Source organism: Notothenia rossii (genome assembly GCF_949606895.1).
Source record: "Notothenia rossii genome assembly, chromosome: 3".
NCBI lineage: Eukaryota > Metazoa > Chordata > Actinopteri > Perciformes > Nototheniidae > Notothenia > Notothenia rossii.
In genome coordinates, this window is record NC_136901.1 from 81,452,853 (window position 1) to 81,469,982 (window position 17,130).

The 17,130-nt window shown below is 42.2% G+C and overlaps 1 protein-coding gene across 14 annotated transcripts in view; it reads right to left on the reverse strand.

Annotated features, from left to right (window-relative positions):
- Window positions 1–1,845: 1,845 nt before the first annotated feature.
- diaph2 (diaphanous-related formin 2) overlaps window positions 1,846–17,130 on the reverse strand; it is a 347,379-nt gene continuing 332,094 nt past the window's right edge. For all 14 annotated transcript variants that reach the window (XM_079670514.1, XM_079670513.1, XM_079670507.1 and 11 more), the window contains one exon: window positions 1,846–5,455. In XM_079670514.1, coding sequence (XP_079526640.1) covers window positions 5,391–5,455 — 65 coding nt within the window. In that variant the 3' untranslated portion in view covers window positions 1,846–5,390. The remainder of the gene's footprint in view (window positions 5,456–17,130) is intronic.

Sequence of the window (17,130 nt, forward strand, 5' to 3'; positions counted from 1 at the left end):
TAGTTCTACCATCCCAACCAAGACAGATCTCTCACCTTTGGTACAAAGCGCAATTACACCAGACCAGACACAAATAGCATGGAGGTATAATCTTTCTGAATCACCTGGAAAAGTCAAGAAGATTAAAAAAAAGCCGCCATTCTTCATAGCTGCCTTGCAAGGAACTAGGTTGGTCTCTTTCAGCCTGTTTACTCACAGCCAAGTACAAATTAACCTCTCAAGATCAACAATAAACCTAATTAGAGTTGTGTTCTGCAGCACACATCTCTAAACACAGATCACAGCTTGTTGAGAGATAAATCTCCATCTGTCTCACTCACACTGGGAGGAGGAGAGACTCCAGAAGAACCGTCCCAAGACTCAGAGTGTGTGTGTGTGTGTGTGTGTGTGTGTGTGTGTGTGTGTGTGTGTGTGTGTGTGTGTGTGTGTGTGTGTGTGTGTGTGTGTGTGTGTGTGTGTGTGTGTGTGTGTGTGTGTGTGTGTGTGTGTGTGTGTGTGTGTGTGTGTGTGTGTGTGTGCGCGCGCACGCAGGAAGAGAGTGCAAGAGGCCCTTGTGGACACAGGGTTACTTCCTCATGTCAGCCTTAATTTGATTACGTCATGCTGGAGCGGGATAGCAGTACATGGCACATGCAGGGGGAACACAGCAATGGATTTGAGCATGTTTGGGAGGAAGAGCTTAATGCTAAGATGCTAGGACAGGAACAGCCCTGCCATCTGACTCTCAGTGCTGTGACTCAGGAAGACACAGTTCAACTTTCTTATATATTAAATATAGTCCCATGTTTTCTTATTTATTATAAACTCAAATGACTTGTAATAGAATCCGGCACACGTTGTACTGTACATAGGATGCATTCTGTGTTTATTGTATTAAATCATTTAGTATCAAATAATAAACAAATGACTCTTTCCCTCCGTGTCCTCCAGTTTGGGCAGAGTAGATTTGTAGTGACGGGTGTTAGGGAATAATTCTTCCTTACTCCTAAGATATTTAACCTTATTGCCTGTAGACGTTAATAACCAACCCTGATTCTGTTATCTCCTTTAAAGAATGTGCTGCTGCACTTATTCTCAGTTTAATGACCGGTCAACTCTCGGTCACAGAGCCTAAGAGTCAGGCAAGTGATTCAGTATCTCCAGATGTTGGGGATATCTCTAGTGTTCCCAGGTGTTTACGCACCATCCCCCAATATGTGGATTAACTCTCTGTAAACTAGTTAAAAGGTCTATCGAGAGAGAGAGAGGCGGGGCAGAATTGATGTGGCAACCCACCCGGGCAGTCAGAACCTCTGGCTGCTGACTTGTGATATGAATTCTCCGGCCGATACTTGTAATAAACATCAGTGTTTGACATCAAAGCTCCAACTCTCCTCGTGTCTCTCTGAGTCCTGACTCTCCATTGCTGCAGAAGTTTCAACAATTATTAAAAAGTACTATCTTTTCTGGTTGTATTATTTCTGACTGTGAAGTAAGTAAGTCATTTTCCTAAGCTGCCTTTGGACATGGCAGCATTTTCCCTTTGACACTGTGCATGATAAAGTATTGGGAGCACCAAGGTCCAAATATTCTGCTTTTGTATTGGTAGGAGCTGTCTCGTTCATCATGCGCTACACCTACTGTAGAGCTCTCTGTAATCCCTGTCCATAAGTTAGCATGGGGCAGGTTTCTTCTGCCCGCCACAAAGTAGTATATGAGTATCAGTGAGTATATGATTTAAGATCAGAGTAAAAACAAAAGCTGAAGACTTGAAAAAACAAAGGTTCATAAAGAAATACTGTAATACTTCTGACATGTCAATAAGGAAATGCATAAAGACATAAATCCAAGAAGAAGACGACAAAGTATTTTTCAGAAACCTGTTTATGTAACAAAGTGGTTATTATTTAGTACGATGATACATTACATGTTGTATGGAAGGACAGTGTGCATAACCATTTTATTTATTCATGTTCTTAAGGATACAAATAAGCTTAAACTGTTACAAATATAAATGTTTTTTAAGACAATAAAACATAATGACAACAACGAGGGTAGGCAGGGATATGGCAGCTTACACATCACGGTCGGACAGGGTTTGTTAACAGCTACGAGCTGTGTTTATTCCTTCAGCTGCAATTGGTCTTCCACAAATCAATAGCAAGCACTCACAAAGTAGGGAAGAACTGGATATGTGGCAGCTGGAAGTGTTTACCAAAAGAAAGACTTTGCAAATAGTTTGCTCTGTTAGTGGCAATGTCGTATCCAAACAACTCTTCCTCTGCCTGAGCAGAATCTTTTGTGAGGTAAAGTGCACAGTCTCTGGAGTCCGAGTGAGATCTGAAACTTTGCTTTTAAATAAACTGACACCAAAATGGCACCTTTTACAGAGGGTCAATAATTCATACCCCTGCCTCCTCCTTCCTATAATCACCATGAGCACAAGTCAACACCGGTTCAGGTTTGTTAGCCACGAGCTAAAATACCGTGGGATGATCGACACGAAGGCCTGTTTTTCACACTAACATGATGGAACAATACAGGTTCTTTTGACCTGAAACACTCCTGCTATTTTCTATATTAATACATAACTCTGATTATCCTAAACGATGGAATGAGGGGGGGGGGGGGGAATGATTCAATCACTTACAGGGATGTTGAGGAATGTTGTCATTGTAGAAGTTTCTATTATAAATGAACCATTTCAATCCTTAGAAATACAACTGGCATGTTTTCCGCCGATGCTCTCCATCCATGTTATGTATTGAACTGCATCAAACCTGCACTTTTAGTGTTGCAGTCCATGTGTGGTTTGCATCACACTGTGGTAGAGAAGACGGATGATCTGAAACTTCTACAACTGCTAACACCGTAGCTCCTAGCTCATCACGCTCTACAATGGAAATTCATTTTTACAAAAGTCCAAATAAATTACATCTAACTAAATATTTTTGAGTGTTTCAAATGAGAAATACCACATGACTATCACATCAAAATCTCCTAGTTCAATGACGGTTCATAATTGGATACATTTTCATCAAATAATGGTTAAAATAAAAATAAAATACAACTTTTTAAGTCTGTACAATCTTTTTTTCATACTTTGACGAAAAAGATACCTGTACTCCCTTTGATATAGAAAATAAAATGAAAACAGAAATGTTCCGTCATTGTATGGGGAGAACTCTGTTTTTCCAAAAACAAAAAAATAAATTGGCACATGTGAAAATAATCTGATTTGATTTAATAATCAAGAAAAAAAGTGTCAGTCAAATTGACAACCATGAACTGGTTGTTTTGGCAGTATTCAATCAGAGGGTTAAAAAACAAAAAACGTCACAGCAGACATTGGTGTAGGTGGGGATCTGATATTCAATACTTTTACATAAACCGTGGTAGTGTTAGAACAGAGGGTAAATTGGGATTAAAAAAGGAAATCATCTCCTTCCCCGCTGTACACAACACACCTTTAAACCCTTATCCTCGCAGCATCCCTTAAAAACTCATTTTCTATACTTTCTCCGAGCGACTGCGTTCACCTTATATTCACAGGAGAATTATTGTTGTCTTAAATATGCAGACTTCTCAGAGCATTGTGGATGCACCTTGAGCCGAGTTGATGTGTAAAATTGCATTTTTAGAAGCATGCGAGCCGGGAGAGGAGGCATCATGAAACAGACACATCACAAACAGCAGCGGCAGATTAGTTTAAATGAAAAATCTCCATCTCTTCAGCCCAGGAGTCAAGCACACTGGATCCTATTTTGTCTGGGTTCCTGTCCGATTACTGAGCTGGCATGGCGCTCACACACAAAGCTTGAAGCAAAGCTCTGGTAAGACTGAAGTAACTTGTGTTATGGTAAAAAGGGTCACTTATGCTATTAGTGTTGGGGAATTGAAGGGCCGTTGGAGACTCACTTGCTAAGACAAGCATCATCTTGTCTTCTGTGCCCCTTAGTCGATATTCTGCTCGTGCCCACTCTCCATGTGGATTCAGTGGTTGTTTTTAGTAGCATCTGCTTACAGTTTAGGGCAGGGAGGGGACAGGGTGGCCCTAGGCATGAATATATGAATAAATAGTTCACGTGAAGGAACGGTGTGACAGTGGGTCCTTACGGAGAGAAACAAAACTTACAGCATAGTTTCAACTGATCTGCACTTTAACTCCAAGAATCAGGTGTGTGTGTGTGTGTGTGTGTGTGTGTGTGTGTGTGTGTCCATGCTGAAACCTTTGTTTTACTTTATTTAACACAATACATCTGATGCTTTTCTAAGAACATTTTGCATTTCTTAAACATTATACATTTACCCTTTAAGCTGCGTATCCCTTATGTTAATTACACCTTCATAGCGGTAAAAACATGTTGAAAACAATGTGTACGTATGACCCTAAGTTTACATTTGTTTTCCTACAGAGCTACTTTTTATTGATCTATTTATTTTTTGGAAAACGGGGAAATAATTAAATCTGGGAATTCTAAACAGAGCAATTTTTTTCCCATTTGTCTTATTGAGAGAGACCTCCTATAAACAAAACTATACACAGATTAAAATAGAATCACATTTAAAACGTTGTTATACCTTCAACCCCCCCCCCCCCTGAAACCTGTGTGACAGCAGGAAAGGTCAAAGGGTCGGGTTTGCTCCTCTCGGCAGTTATGTGCATTTAGAAATGTGTCAGTCTCTCACGTGAACAGCAAAAGCGACCTTGGAACAGAGATCAGCCCCCGGTCAGATATTACAGAAATAAAAATAAAATGCGTCCTGTCAAAACAGAGATTACAGTTTCGATATCCACACATTCCTCCTCTGTGAAGAGTTCAGAGAACTGTTGAAGAGAACACCAGCAGGATAATGGCTGTTGAATCTCCGTCTTGCATTTAAAGGACCGCCGGGCCCTCTGCACCTTTGCTCATTGTGCTGTTTGTCAGGACCATAAATGTACACTATGGTTCAGTCGTCCTTGCCTCTTTTCAAAACACTGCATGTTTCATGACAAGACCTACGGTATGTGAGCTGAAGCATTTCAATACAAATAAAATCAACTAGCATGAATCAAAATGTCATTCCAAGCAAAAGCACCTTCTTTAAACCGCAGCAGCCCTAATCGAAATAGGACACAAATATTTAGAGTGATGAGAAAGTGTTGAATAAATATGTAAGGCATCAGAGGAAGAGCATGATAATTAAAAGTGTTTGAGATGTATGGTAGACGCTTCGGTTATGTGTGGATTCTGCAGTTTTTGTTGATGTGTGAGTGATATGTATGTGTGTGTGTGTGTGTGTGTGTGTGTGTGTGTGTTTGAGCGCTACAGTGAGGGGCGGTCTGTCCCTCCTTCAGATGTCTTCCATGTCTCCACCTCGCAGGCCTCTTTGGCACTTATCTAGCGTCTTGTGGTAGGCGTGGGCGATCATCGAGCTGGGTGATTTGCGTTGTGGCGTGAGCGAGACCTTTCCAGGACTGCACGCCGGTTGTCTGTTCGGAAAAGGGAAAAAAGAAACAACAAAGAATCAGAAACAGAGTGAGACTGAGAAAGAACAAGAAAGTGTTGTTACATTGATCCATACTGGCACGCGGGAGCTCAACGTAATGAAAGACTGTATAGAGACACTAAGGGAGGCAGATAAAGGAGAGACAAAACAACATGAGGCAAATCCAGGGTGATTGAGGGCAGAGCAGCAGGGGAGGACGGAGCAACAGAAGAAGCTGCTGAAGTTGAGGTGCTTGTGTCTGGTGTCATAGTAACTCCATTCAACTCCTGAGGCAGGCTTCCACTCAAGAGCCTCTCAACTCCTCAGAAGAAGCATCTGCACAGGAGAAAACGTGCAAACATGCACGCACACACACAGCCAAACAAAGGGGAACACACAAGTACAAAGACTAAGTGTACTGTACGAAAGGTGAAGAGAAGGAACAAGGACGACAAGACTTGTTTCTTCTATTCAGAAATATTCTTTGTAAGATTAAACATGGGCAAAACCTTACATTTGGTAGTTGAATAACAACCACAAAAGCAGATACATTGAAAGAATAAAATAAAAGTTGCTGCTGGTGATTTGTGGCAGTGAATGTTCCACTGTTGCGTTTGTGGTCAAATAGCACTCTGGGTTTTCTCACTTGCCAGTTCTGTGACAGAGTCATACAAACACAACCTCCCATGCTATCCAGCCATGTCTGCCCAGAAATGCCCATGGCATCCGCCGGGCAGCCAGGTGGCAGGTGGGGTTGGACAGAACCAGGAAGCAGAGCCATGGAGATGACTGCAGGCGCACCACACAGGACTCCCTGGTGTTTCCGCACACGGCGCCACCACGATGCCCATTACTCAGTGCCAGCTGCAGGGTGCCAGGCGTCCCGGGCTGGGCGTTATTTAATAGCGCTCGCTCCATCCATCATGTCAGGTAATGAGCTGAGAGTGACTTTGATGGCTAGGAACATGTACACAAACATACAGTACAGGCACACAGAGAAACACACACACTCCCACCATCACAGTGGAGAACAGAAAGCCCTCCTTCAGATTGGATACAAAGCACCATGCAGATGGTGCACAGGAGGAGAGAGAGAGGGAAGGAGCAGAGAGAGACATAATGAGATGTTCCCACAAAACAAACTGATGAAAGGTTTATATTCTCCTTTGAGTTTAATGCACATTAATATACAGTTGTCGATCGTTAAAGCTAACATGCTCTGGCAGCGTTTCCAACACCATCCTCACTACTTACTGTATGCTATACTTCTGTATCCACAGGTTGCTTTTGTAAACAGGACTTATACAACCTGCTTTCAAAACAGGCAGTTATACTACACACAAAAGAATGAGGACAACATTGAAAAGGAAAAAAGTAGAGCACGCACTATCCATCCCTGCCAATCATTTGCAAGCCCGATTGCTGTAACCTCATATCTGGGCAATCACTTGCCTTCAACCCTCTGTCTGTCTGTCAGAGGAGGAGGAGCACAGAAAAACAGAGCTGACAGAAAACAGACTCTAATGCGGGATCATCTTGAGCTATTACTGTAAACAGGACGGACACGCGGAAAGGATCAACGAGAGGACTAAATAAAAGACTATAAATGAATTGGGAATAAAAAAAACAAGATAAAAACTGGAACAATACACTAAAATATATATACCAATTACTGTGGAGTGTTTTCTACATAAATACACAAGACATTAACCCAACCTTTCAAATCACTTTTTCATCTTTATTCAAGTGTAAGCTGTCTTAATTTTTTTTATCAAGACATGTCATGACAGTAAATTATAACTAGGCTACATTTTTGCCTTACTTTTGCATACTCATAATTAACCTCGATGTTGATCCAAAGTAGACATATATTGTGACATTTATGATACCATTTGACAAGCTCAGAAGAGGCAGCCATTTGTGTGCGGTGTAAACTGAAAACAATAGATACCATTAGTGCGACCACTTGTTGAAACCCTGCAGAAATAAGTATAGCATGCTGCTTTTTGTGGAATAACAAAGGAAAAGAGCCCTTTTTTGGGGGGTTGCCTGAATACCTGGGAAAGCCTTTGTCAAGGACTTCACAGAACGGGAGGAAAACTTCAAGCAAAATGCATCTCCTATCCGACGATCCTTGAGCGGCGAGCTATTGGCTTCTCATAAAGACTTTTCTATTCCTATCTTCAGGTGCATAAAAGCCCATCTTTTCCCAACCCACATCAATCTATCACAACAATTGAACAAACAGCAGCCATTTCTACTGGGAGAGCAACATTACTACTAGCCTCTACTGAATTGAACGCTTCAAGCACACAGACAGAGAGGGAAACAAAGTGAGACAGGGGGATAGGGGGAGCGATCCACACAAAAGACTAACTCTACGGTTCTTTGGAGCACTGATTGCAACTCTTTCTACTTGCATCGGTTTTGATGGCTTCTTTACCTGCTTATCCCAGCGGCAACATCTTTCCGAGTTACAGTAGGCGCGACACGGTGGAGCACAAGAACAGGAGAAGAAATTGACTAAAGAAGATCAGGTATTCGATGTTTCAGCAGGAACATGTTGGTATACCAGAAGTTAATTAAATGCTGGCACCGTGTCTCAAAATGTTACTAAATGCACCGAGGATTTCCATGAGGGCGGGCAGATGGAGGGGGAAGTCACTGACACACACACACACACACACACACACACACACACACACACACACACACACACACACACACACACACACACACACACACACACACACACACACACACACACACACACACACACACACACACACACACACACACACACACACACACACACACACACACACACACACACACACACACACACACACACACACACACACAATACAGTGTTGCTTAAATGTTCAAGGGGTGCACGGAAAAACCGCTCAATGCACTGCTTTGGGGAAGTCACACACATACACACCCCTCTGTTTCGAACACACCCGAGCGTATCCTTCATGTATATCATGATGATCTGTGCCACCAGGGAGACGCTCTGAGACAAGAGTAATAGGAGGAGGAGAGGAAGCCAAGATTACTAAACAGCTGAGCAGAGGCCTTAAGCCGCTGTAGTCAACTCCGACCTTCTCCTGACTGTTTGCGCGGCCTCCAGTGAGATGTCATTTCATGTTATAATAAATCCACAGTTTCCCCAGTGGATTCCCCAAAAGAGATTAAATATCATAATGACTTTTGTGTTACTGTCAACTTTGGCTAATTACGCGGAATTACATCATGATGAGGCTCTATGATCCGCAAAAGAAGGAAAAGCTGCCAGTCATCTATCAAAGCCTTTCAGCATGGGATACTTTGAAGAATTGCCTTTTCGTTGGGCAGTCTAAACAAGAAGACTTTCGGAGGGATTATGCTATGTTAGTTAAATATCGTCTGGGTAGCGACAGACCCTGGGCCAACATCTAAACATGGTACTCACATTCATCAGGGCCACAATAACAAGGTCAGGCTCGCATAATCACCCCTCGTGTGTGTAAATAGCTGCAGAAGGAGAGCAGGATGCATCATAGGGCATGACTGGAGCTGCATCTATTTTAGAATATCGGTGCATATCATGCAAACGCTGTCTTTTGTGCTAAACAAGTGAACAGCGGCATGATTTCTCCGACATGTCATTCCCTTTGTCTAATTCTCTCCAACCTTCTATCACCTCTTTTCATCTCGTGCACCTCCCTTCCCCTCTTCCAGCCTGCAAGCTACAGAGTAATGGAACTCCCTACACAGAAACAAGATATGGTTTAAAAATGGGATGCGAAGAGAGAAGCTATTTCTTTCGACTGAAAGTTATTGGTTGGGTATCGCAAAACTACAGTCTTGGCAAACACAGCCTCTCGTTCAGCGGTGAGAGTAATCACCCCGAAGGAGCAGGGGAGGCGAAATAGTGCAACTGAAGGAAAGGTGAGTTCAGATGCCGAGAGCTGGGGGAATAATTAGGGCGGGAAGGACTGTGGGGGTGGAGAATAAAGAGTGTCATTGACCCTTTTCTATCTGATGTTACAAGTCACTCATTGTAACAAGCAGCTGAAATGTATACAAACCAAGGCATGGTGGAAGATTAAAGGATTAAAAGCCAAACATGCTTTCTCTTGGATACTGCACTATGGAGGTTAGGCTTGTTGTTTATTTTGGTGGTGGGGGAGGGTTAGCCTTGAATTACAGGAACATCTAGGTTCTTAAAAAAAACAAAGGTTGACTAGCTTCTTATTATGATTATGAACACAATATGGAACTCTCTCCCCCCCGAAATCCGCAGCGCCCCAACCTTGGACACTTTCAAAAAAGCCCTCAAAACGCACCAAGGCTTTCCCCAGTATATAGTTAGTTTGATAGGTTTATTTTTCCGCTACTTGCTTGCCCCCCCCCCCCCTGACCTGTCTGCCTCTTTTCCTCTACTCCCCCCCCCTGCCCGACTTGTGAAGCGACCTTGGGTTTCGTGAAAGGCGCTATATAAATATTATGTATTATTATTATTATTAATATGATTCTGTGTTTGAGTTTCTCTAAGTTACCAAAAAAAGAATAAAACCAACAAGCAAAGGCCAATGGACTATAGCTGAGCCCTTCTCACGGCGGACAAGGGGTCGAACCCAACCCACAGACCTTTTCCTCATGATTTCACCTTTAAGATAATTCGTTTCTCTATAATAATGGCAACACAATTGGTATAAGTGTTCCACAAAAATCACACAGAAACACTACTTTTCTTACTTTGTCTCACAACAAAGATGAACACAGAGATTTTCTGTATTTAAGCTGACTTAAAGAGAGTTGACTTTTAATCCTATGTTCTATCTAATTTACCATATTGATATATCCAGTTTCACACATCCTGCCTCAGCAACATTTCCACCCATTGATTTCCTATATGCCCTAGAATGACTTTCACAAATCCCCTTGGTAATAAACATGCTACTTTCAAAGACGACTGTTAGCTCAACGATATTTAGCTAGCGAAACCTTTCTTTGAACACAAGGATGCATCTGTGTTGTCAAACACAACGTGCCTGCAATGTATTTCAATCTGTGGAGGTTTATGGAGAAAATGTTCTGTACGACTTCCCTCCCGAGTTTAACTTTACACTACATGAAGCCAGTGTTTTTTTTTTTAGTATCTACCTAAAGTAGGAAGGTGTAGATATGTCATGGGATCTGAGACCGCGGGGGCTGAAATCCGGTGCTTGATGTGTTTTGGTGTGCTTTCTCAGCATGCCGTTGCAGGCAGAGGCCATCAGAATAGCACGACAGAGGGAATGCCTAAGACAGGCCTGGATAAACATGCTGAGGCAAGATACAGAAATTCTCCCACTCGCTCCCTTGTGCGCCAGACTGTCTTGCATTTACTCCTTTTCAATTTTCTTCTCTTGCCCTCCTTTACTTTTCTCTTTGTAATCCCCCTTATTACTGACATGTTTACAAAAAAAACGACCACTTGTGATTTCTAGACGCCCAGGAATCACATGAAGCAATCTAAACAATGACAACACATTTGAACTTGAGATGGACACTAAATCTCATAGTATTCAGATTAGGCATGCTTGTATACAAATGAACGTTCCTGCTTGACAGTTTGTATACGGCGTTTGGGGAAAGTGAGTTTAACTGACAGTCTGTTGAGATAAGTGGTAACGAGGAGAGGTTCGCAGAGAGCAGGGTGGTCATCACACACGCAATGGCTTTTGACAGCGCAAGGATGTGGTTCATCTTTCCATGCTTCTATCACCACTCTATCTAAGACGTTACTGTGATGTGCATGCTTTGCAATACCGGTGACCCAGATAGTGAATATAGCCATTATTCCCCCTAACAGCCTCTCACAACTCTCTACCCCTCCATTCCATTTAAGTCCCAGATTCTCTTCTCAAAAGCTGAGCAGTACACCACCACTCAAAAAGTGCTTTCCCCCGCTTATTGCCACTAGTCCCATCTGTCCTTTTAGTGCTTTCATTGTCAGACATACAGTACGGTGCATATGTAGAGCTTGCAAAAAACATATAATCTCACTGCCCCTTAATAACCCCGCTTTAAAAAGTTTGGTTGGAGAGCAATGTTTTCCTAACAGCTCGATTCAAAATAAGTTTTAGGAGAGCAGGAAATCACTGCGTGTTCATGTACAAATGCGAGGAAAGAGTAGTAGTTTACCTTCTCAGTAGGTAAGCTTTGACAGGTCTGAACCAGGGACAACCCAGCAGGAGAGTAGAAAAGAGATTTGCGTGTTTTTGTGCAGGTAAACTGTGTGTACTACAGGTAAACACCCGTGTGTACTACATGCACTTTGAGCTCTGCGTGAATCTATGTGTGTGTTAATTTCAAGAAAATCTATCATTCTCTGAAGCTCGGCTCACATTTGTTAGGTTTTTGATTGAAAACAACAAGCCTGACAGATTTAAGGGAGCACGGATTCCTTGACGGGCCCTCAGGTTCAGAAATCTTCCTGAAAATATCTCAGCTGGACCTGATTCCTCAGTCACGGAACAATGCCTCTTTGCATTCGGGGATGCAGCGGAGGCACACACAATGAACAGTTATATGAAAACTCTTCGATCGATCAGTGCCTGAGGCAAAACTCACATTCATGATTGTCCTCTCAGCAGTGAAGTTTCAGAAGGCAGACTTAAAGCTAAGTATAACCATGGAAGAAAACAAATATTCCCAAGAGTAAAATCCTTAAAACTGCTAAACACTGCCTGATGTTAGAGTTTTCTTTTCACTTTGACATTATCTCCTTACTTTTGTGGTATTAGGATGTGCAGCACAGCCTGTGCTTTACAGGGAGCAGGAGCACTAATACTGCATTTAATCAACCCTAAGGCAGCAATTCGTTGTTATTTAAAAAATCAGTGAAACCATTTTTTTTGTTATTAATAATTCAATTTTGTTCTCTGTTAAAACTGTACAACTGTCTTGTGTTGTTCTATCAGCCCCCCAAAACAAATATTTTACAATATAAGCATCAACATTTCACATTTGATAATCGGAAATAATACTTCCAATATAACAAACTACTAATTGCAGATGATGTCTCTAATAAATAATTATATATGCAATTCTAATTAAAGCCTTTATTTGCTCCTGTCCACTCTTTGCATGGAGTGTTTCGGCAGTTTGAATGTGTACACTAGACTGAAGCTTTGATTTGGGGCTTCACCAGCAGCCTGAGACTTTCAACACAAGGCATGCAGGAGCCATGGAGAGCACAGATGGGGCTGAAGCCGAGGCCTGCGCTTCACAGGCCCGAGCCAGGAGAGAAAGTAATCCACCAGGCCGTGGCACTCTGGTGCCTGGGGGGTCCAGTCACTGACCCTATAAGACTGATTGGGCCTCTGTGGGGGGCCAGACCCCCTGACTACACGGACATCAGCGTCTGGCTCGCTCCACTGAGGCTTGATCTGAACTGGACCGAGCCAAAGCGCTGACCTGCTTCCGTTTGGATTATGTTGAGGGAGCGATCTAGATCACAGATAGTGTTCTGCAAAACATGTGAAAATACAGCCTACATTTTTATATTTTACATCTTAACTCAAATAAATTCCAAGTTAACATTTCATGTGTCAAAATAGGTCAACCTACTGCCATTCATAATTTATAACATCTATCCATATATTTAGCCTCATGTCACCCCTGAAACTGATATACCTCTGTTACTATAATTACATTGTGCTGTAGTTAATACTGTGTAAAACTTCAGATTAAGTGATAGGAATCTAATTATTCTACATCAACGGTCCTCTGAGCTGACGAGGTCAGATACAGCATCAGGCAGACGGGCGGCTGGAACCTGAAGCAGCCAAGGCAAGCCGCATGATTGACAGGTGAACGAGTAAACAGAGAGATAGTTAGACAAATGGAAGCTAAGATATAGTTTGACAGACAGATGGGAGCGTAAATGGATGGTTTGGCAGCATGATAAGGTAAACAGGCTGATGGATCACAAAACAAATGTGGGAGGAGGAAGGAAGAAAATAAAAGAGAAGAAAATAAAAGAATGCCCGCCTGCAGACAACAGAAGATAGAAAGCCAGATAGTCTGATGAACACAGATGGATTGTGTTGATACACGGGGAGGTGGGGCAAGATCGATCGATTGTTTTATTCTATTTGCCTGGCAAACTGGAGATTTGATGTCGCTGGTATCGAGGCAATCTGCTTCTGACGACACCAGGCATGACTGTTACAGATGGCGAGATAGCGACACATCTCAATCTTTGGCTAGCTGTCTTAGCGCAGTCTATCTTCACTGTATGCTAGGTGTCAGCACTTCTGAGTGATATCAAAATGGGGTTTTGTGAAATAGATCTTTTCCTATCAGTCTAAATTACAGTTTGTGGATGCATGTATGGATGAAGAGAGGTGTTCACCTCAAGGAGCTGTAGCTTAAAGGAGTCGGCTCCAGGTGTTTCAAAATGGAGAAGGGCTAGAATTCTTTGTTTCTACTCAGATTTGAGAAAAACAAAATGGATTCCCTGACAAACGGACGCCTCATTACTGCTGCTTGCGTTTATCATGTCAAAATGGAAGACAAGGGTATGTGAAGTTTAGAGGCAAGGGCTCTCCTAGTTAGAAAGGTGGCTTTTCTCTGTGGCTGCTTGAGGGACATGGAGGTGCTTCAACAGCCTTGATGAGTGTTGCAGGGCTTATAATAGACAGGAAAGGCCCAGAAAGCATGCCCTTTAGAGGTGCAGCATCTCTCACTGTCTGACAGCTTACAGGGCCTAGGCTGCACAATGACACCTTCACAGTGCGCTCGAGATGACATACACAAACACACACACACACACACACACACACACACACACACACACACACACACACACACACACACACACACACACACACACACACACACACACACACACACACACACACACACACACACACACACACACACACACACACACACACACACACACACACACACACACACACACACACACACACACACACACGTGCATAATGCTCAGACACACTCGCAAAAAAACAAATACATTTGGCAGCACGAGTGCACAATTACACACAAACAAACACACTTTCTAAGTCTAAGTGCACACACTCACGGTCACGCACACACCAATCCAAATGCGATGTGTAGATAATACCTGACAAGTGGAATCTCAGCATCACGCTGGCAGTATTACAACGTATAAAATAAGCCAGGCTATAAAAACATCTAGCGTTCACTCCAAGAAGGGGTTTATGGAAACAAACATCTGTTTGTGCCATGTAACGAAAGCAGTACAACTTCCTCACTGTAAACAAAAATCGAGCTGAAGCCCAATCCCTAGGAAAAGTCCTGGATTTCTGTCAAACCTCATTGTAGGTAAAGAAGATAAGTAACCTGAGGTGGCTGTTTGACGAAGAGTGTGCAGAACATGTGTCAATCAAAGTCCACGAGGAAGGGGAGCACTGTCCATCACTCTTTTTAAAAGTATTCTTCCTCTTACCATTGCCCTGTATGGAAGTGTTGAAATGTAAGTTGATGAACATCAAGACATTAACTATCAGCGGTTTAAATAAAATCCACTGAGTTTGTTGAGCCAACATTTGATTGTTCCAGCTTCACAAATCAGATTTGCTTGCTCTGTTTCATATACATTTAACTAATGTAAAATTAATTATGTGGATTGTCTCAGATTCTCGCTCTGAAAAAATTTGCAATTATTAAATGTCAGTTTGAGCTATTAGAACTTTAAAACATTGTCATATGTTCTGGCATTTTACAGACAAATCAAAAATAAATTTAACTTTGTTAAATAATATGGCAATGTGTTTATGACATACTTTTCAAATAACTAAATGAGTGCACATGAAGAAGTATTAATACACACTCCTACAGCAGTGCAGCCGTGAGTTGCTGTTGCGCATCATATCACATTAATAAATGACTATTTCTGAAAATGCTTCTCATGCACATGCTGTACTGTAACACACACTGATCTTTACCCATGTACATCTGACTGACTGAGATCAGTGAGAAATGCAGTGTCTGCAGTTTACTCCTATTTTTTGGTCATTGCTCAGTTCATTTGTCCAGTTGCAGGACTTCATAGAATAATCTGCAACTGGTTAGACAGCTGCTACAAGTTTTCCCACAACAATACAAGCCACCATCCAATCACAGGATTCTCTGAGACCTCTCACCACTGATGCCTTACCCAAGTTAATAAAACATGGTGTTGTGTGTTATTTATTTATTAATTCACTTGTTGATGTGTCCCAGCGTGCAGTGAGAGTGGTGGTGGAGATCATAAGGCTGCGCAAGCGAGCAGCCCTGCTCTCTCCTCCATGCCATCACCATCAGACCCATTTGGCCATTTGAAGATGCTCCCTTCTGTTCACATGGGGGGGGGGAGCGCTGGGTGGGTGTTCTTCCAGAAAGACTTTTCACTTTCTCTTTTCAAATAAATCATTTATACAGAGAGATGCTCCCTCATGTACACAAAACACCACAACCCTTCCTGTGATGCACTACACTTTGCTACCTTCATGTTTCTGCTTGTGCATTGCCCTTGTGACTGTCAACGCTGGTTTCTGTGTACAAGAAGTGAAGTAGAAGTGGTGGACGCAGAACACAGCAATCTAACGTTTCTTCTTCTTGTTATTTTATTTGAATATTCATTTGAATATTTTTCATTAAATTCCCCATCATTTAATGAAACCTTGTCAGTTTTTTCATTTAGTTTTTGAATATATACATATAAATATATATATCTTTTGTAAATTAATTTCTTTTTAGACTTAACAAAAGCTTTAAGAGAAACAAAGCCATTTATCACCTTTTTTCTGGGTTGTGGATGTGTCAGTGCTTTGACTGATAACCTGACTTCATGTGGCAGAGTAAACTCTAATTAATCCATCCTCCTTAACAACATCTGACACTCACTGTCTATCAGAGCTCAGCGCTGTCCACAGCTCAATTGGAGGTTGTGTGCTTCTGCATTTATGTGAGATTTTTGGAATACATTATGTACTTATATGCATGTGTGTTTGTGCATGTGTGTCGAAGGGAGGCTATGTTTCTTTTTAACTGCCTGCAGGTTGACTACACACCCACAGACCAGACATCTCTCAGGCGACAATGGATTCTGTGTGAATGAAAAATGTATCCGTCTCCTTCACTTATTCATCAAGGAGGAAGATTTTTCTGCAGGGATGCCCTCAAGAGATGTGGCGCTCACATGCCAGGCGGCCTGCCGCCACTTTACCCACAAGGTTTTCAATAAAACAAGCAAACAACACAATTCCAACACCTATAAATAAGTGATTGTTCCTGAATAAAGTGCTGTACACAGAGCCCCTCACTGAGGCCACTCATCACACTTTAATGGGCCCTGTACCGGCCAAAGTTATTCCTCTCCTCTCTCCCTCTCTCCTTCTTTCTATCTTTCTCTATCTTTGCACAGAGAGAGGGAACAAAGTTAATGGAGGTAGCTGAAATAGGAGACGCTGAGTCGCATTCAGATCATCATCATGCCATCACCTGGCTCAACACTGGTTAAGATATAGCACTATCTCTTTCATGATTTATGAGGCTATCAACTTGCTCTTTCTTTCTCGTCTCCCTCTTTCTTTCCCTTTCTCCCTCATCTCGTTCACACACAAACACGCAAACACACAAACTCCTTGAGTTTACTTCCCAGTTATTTTCTCT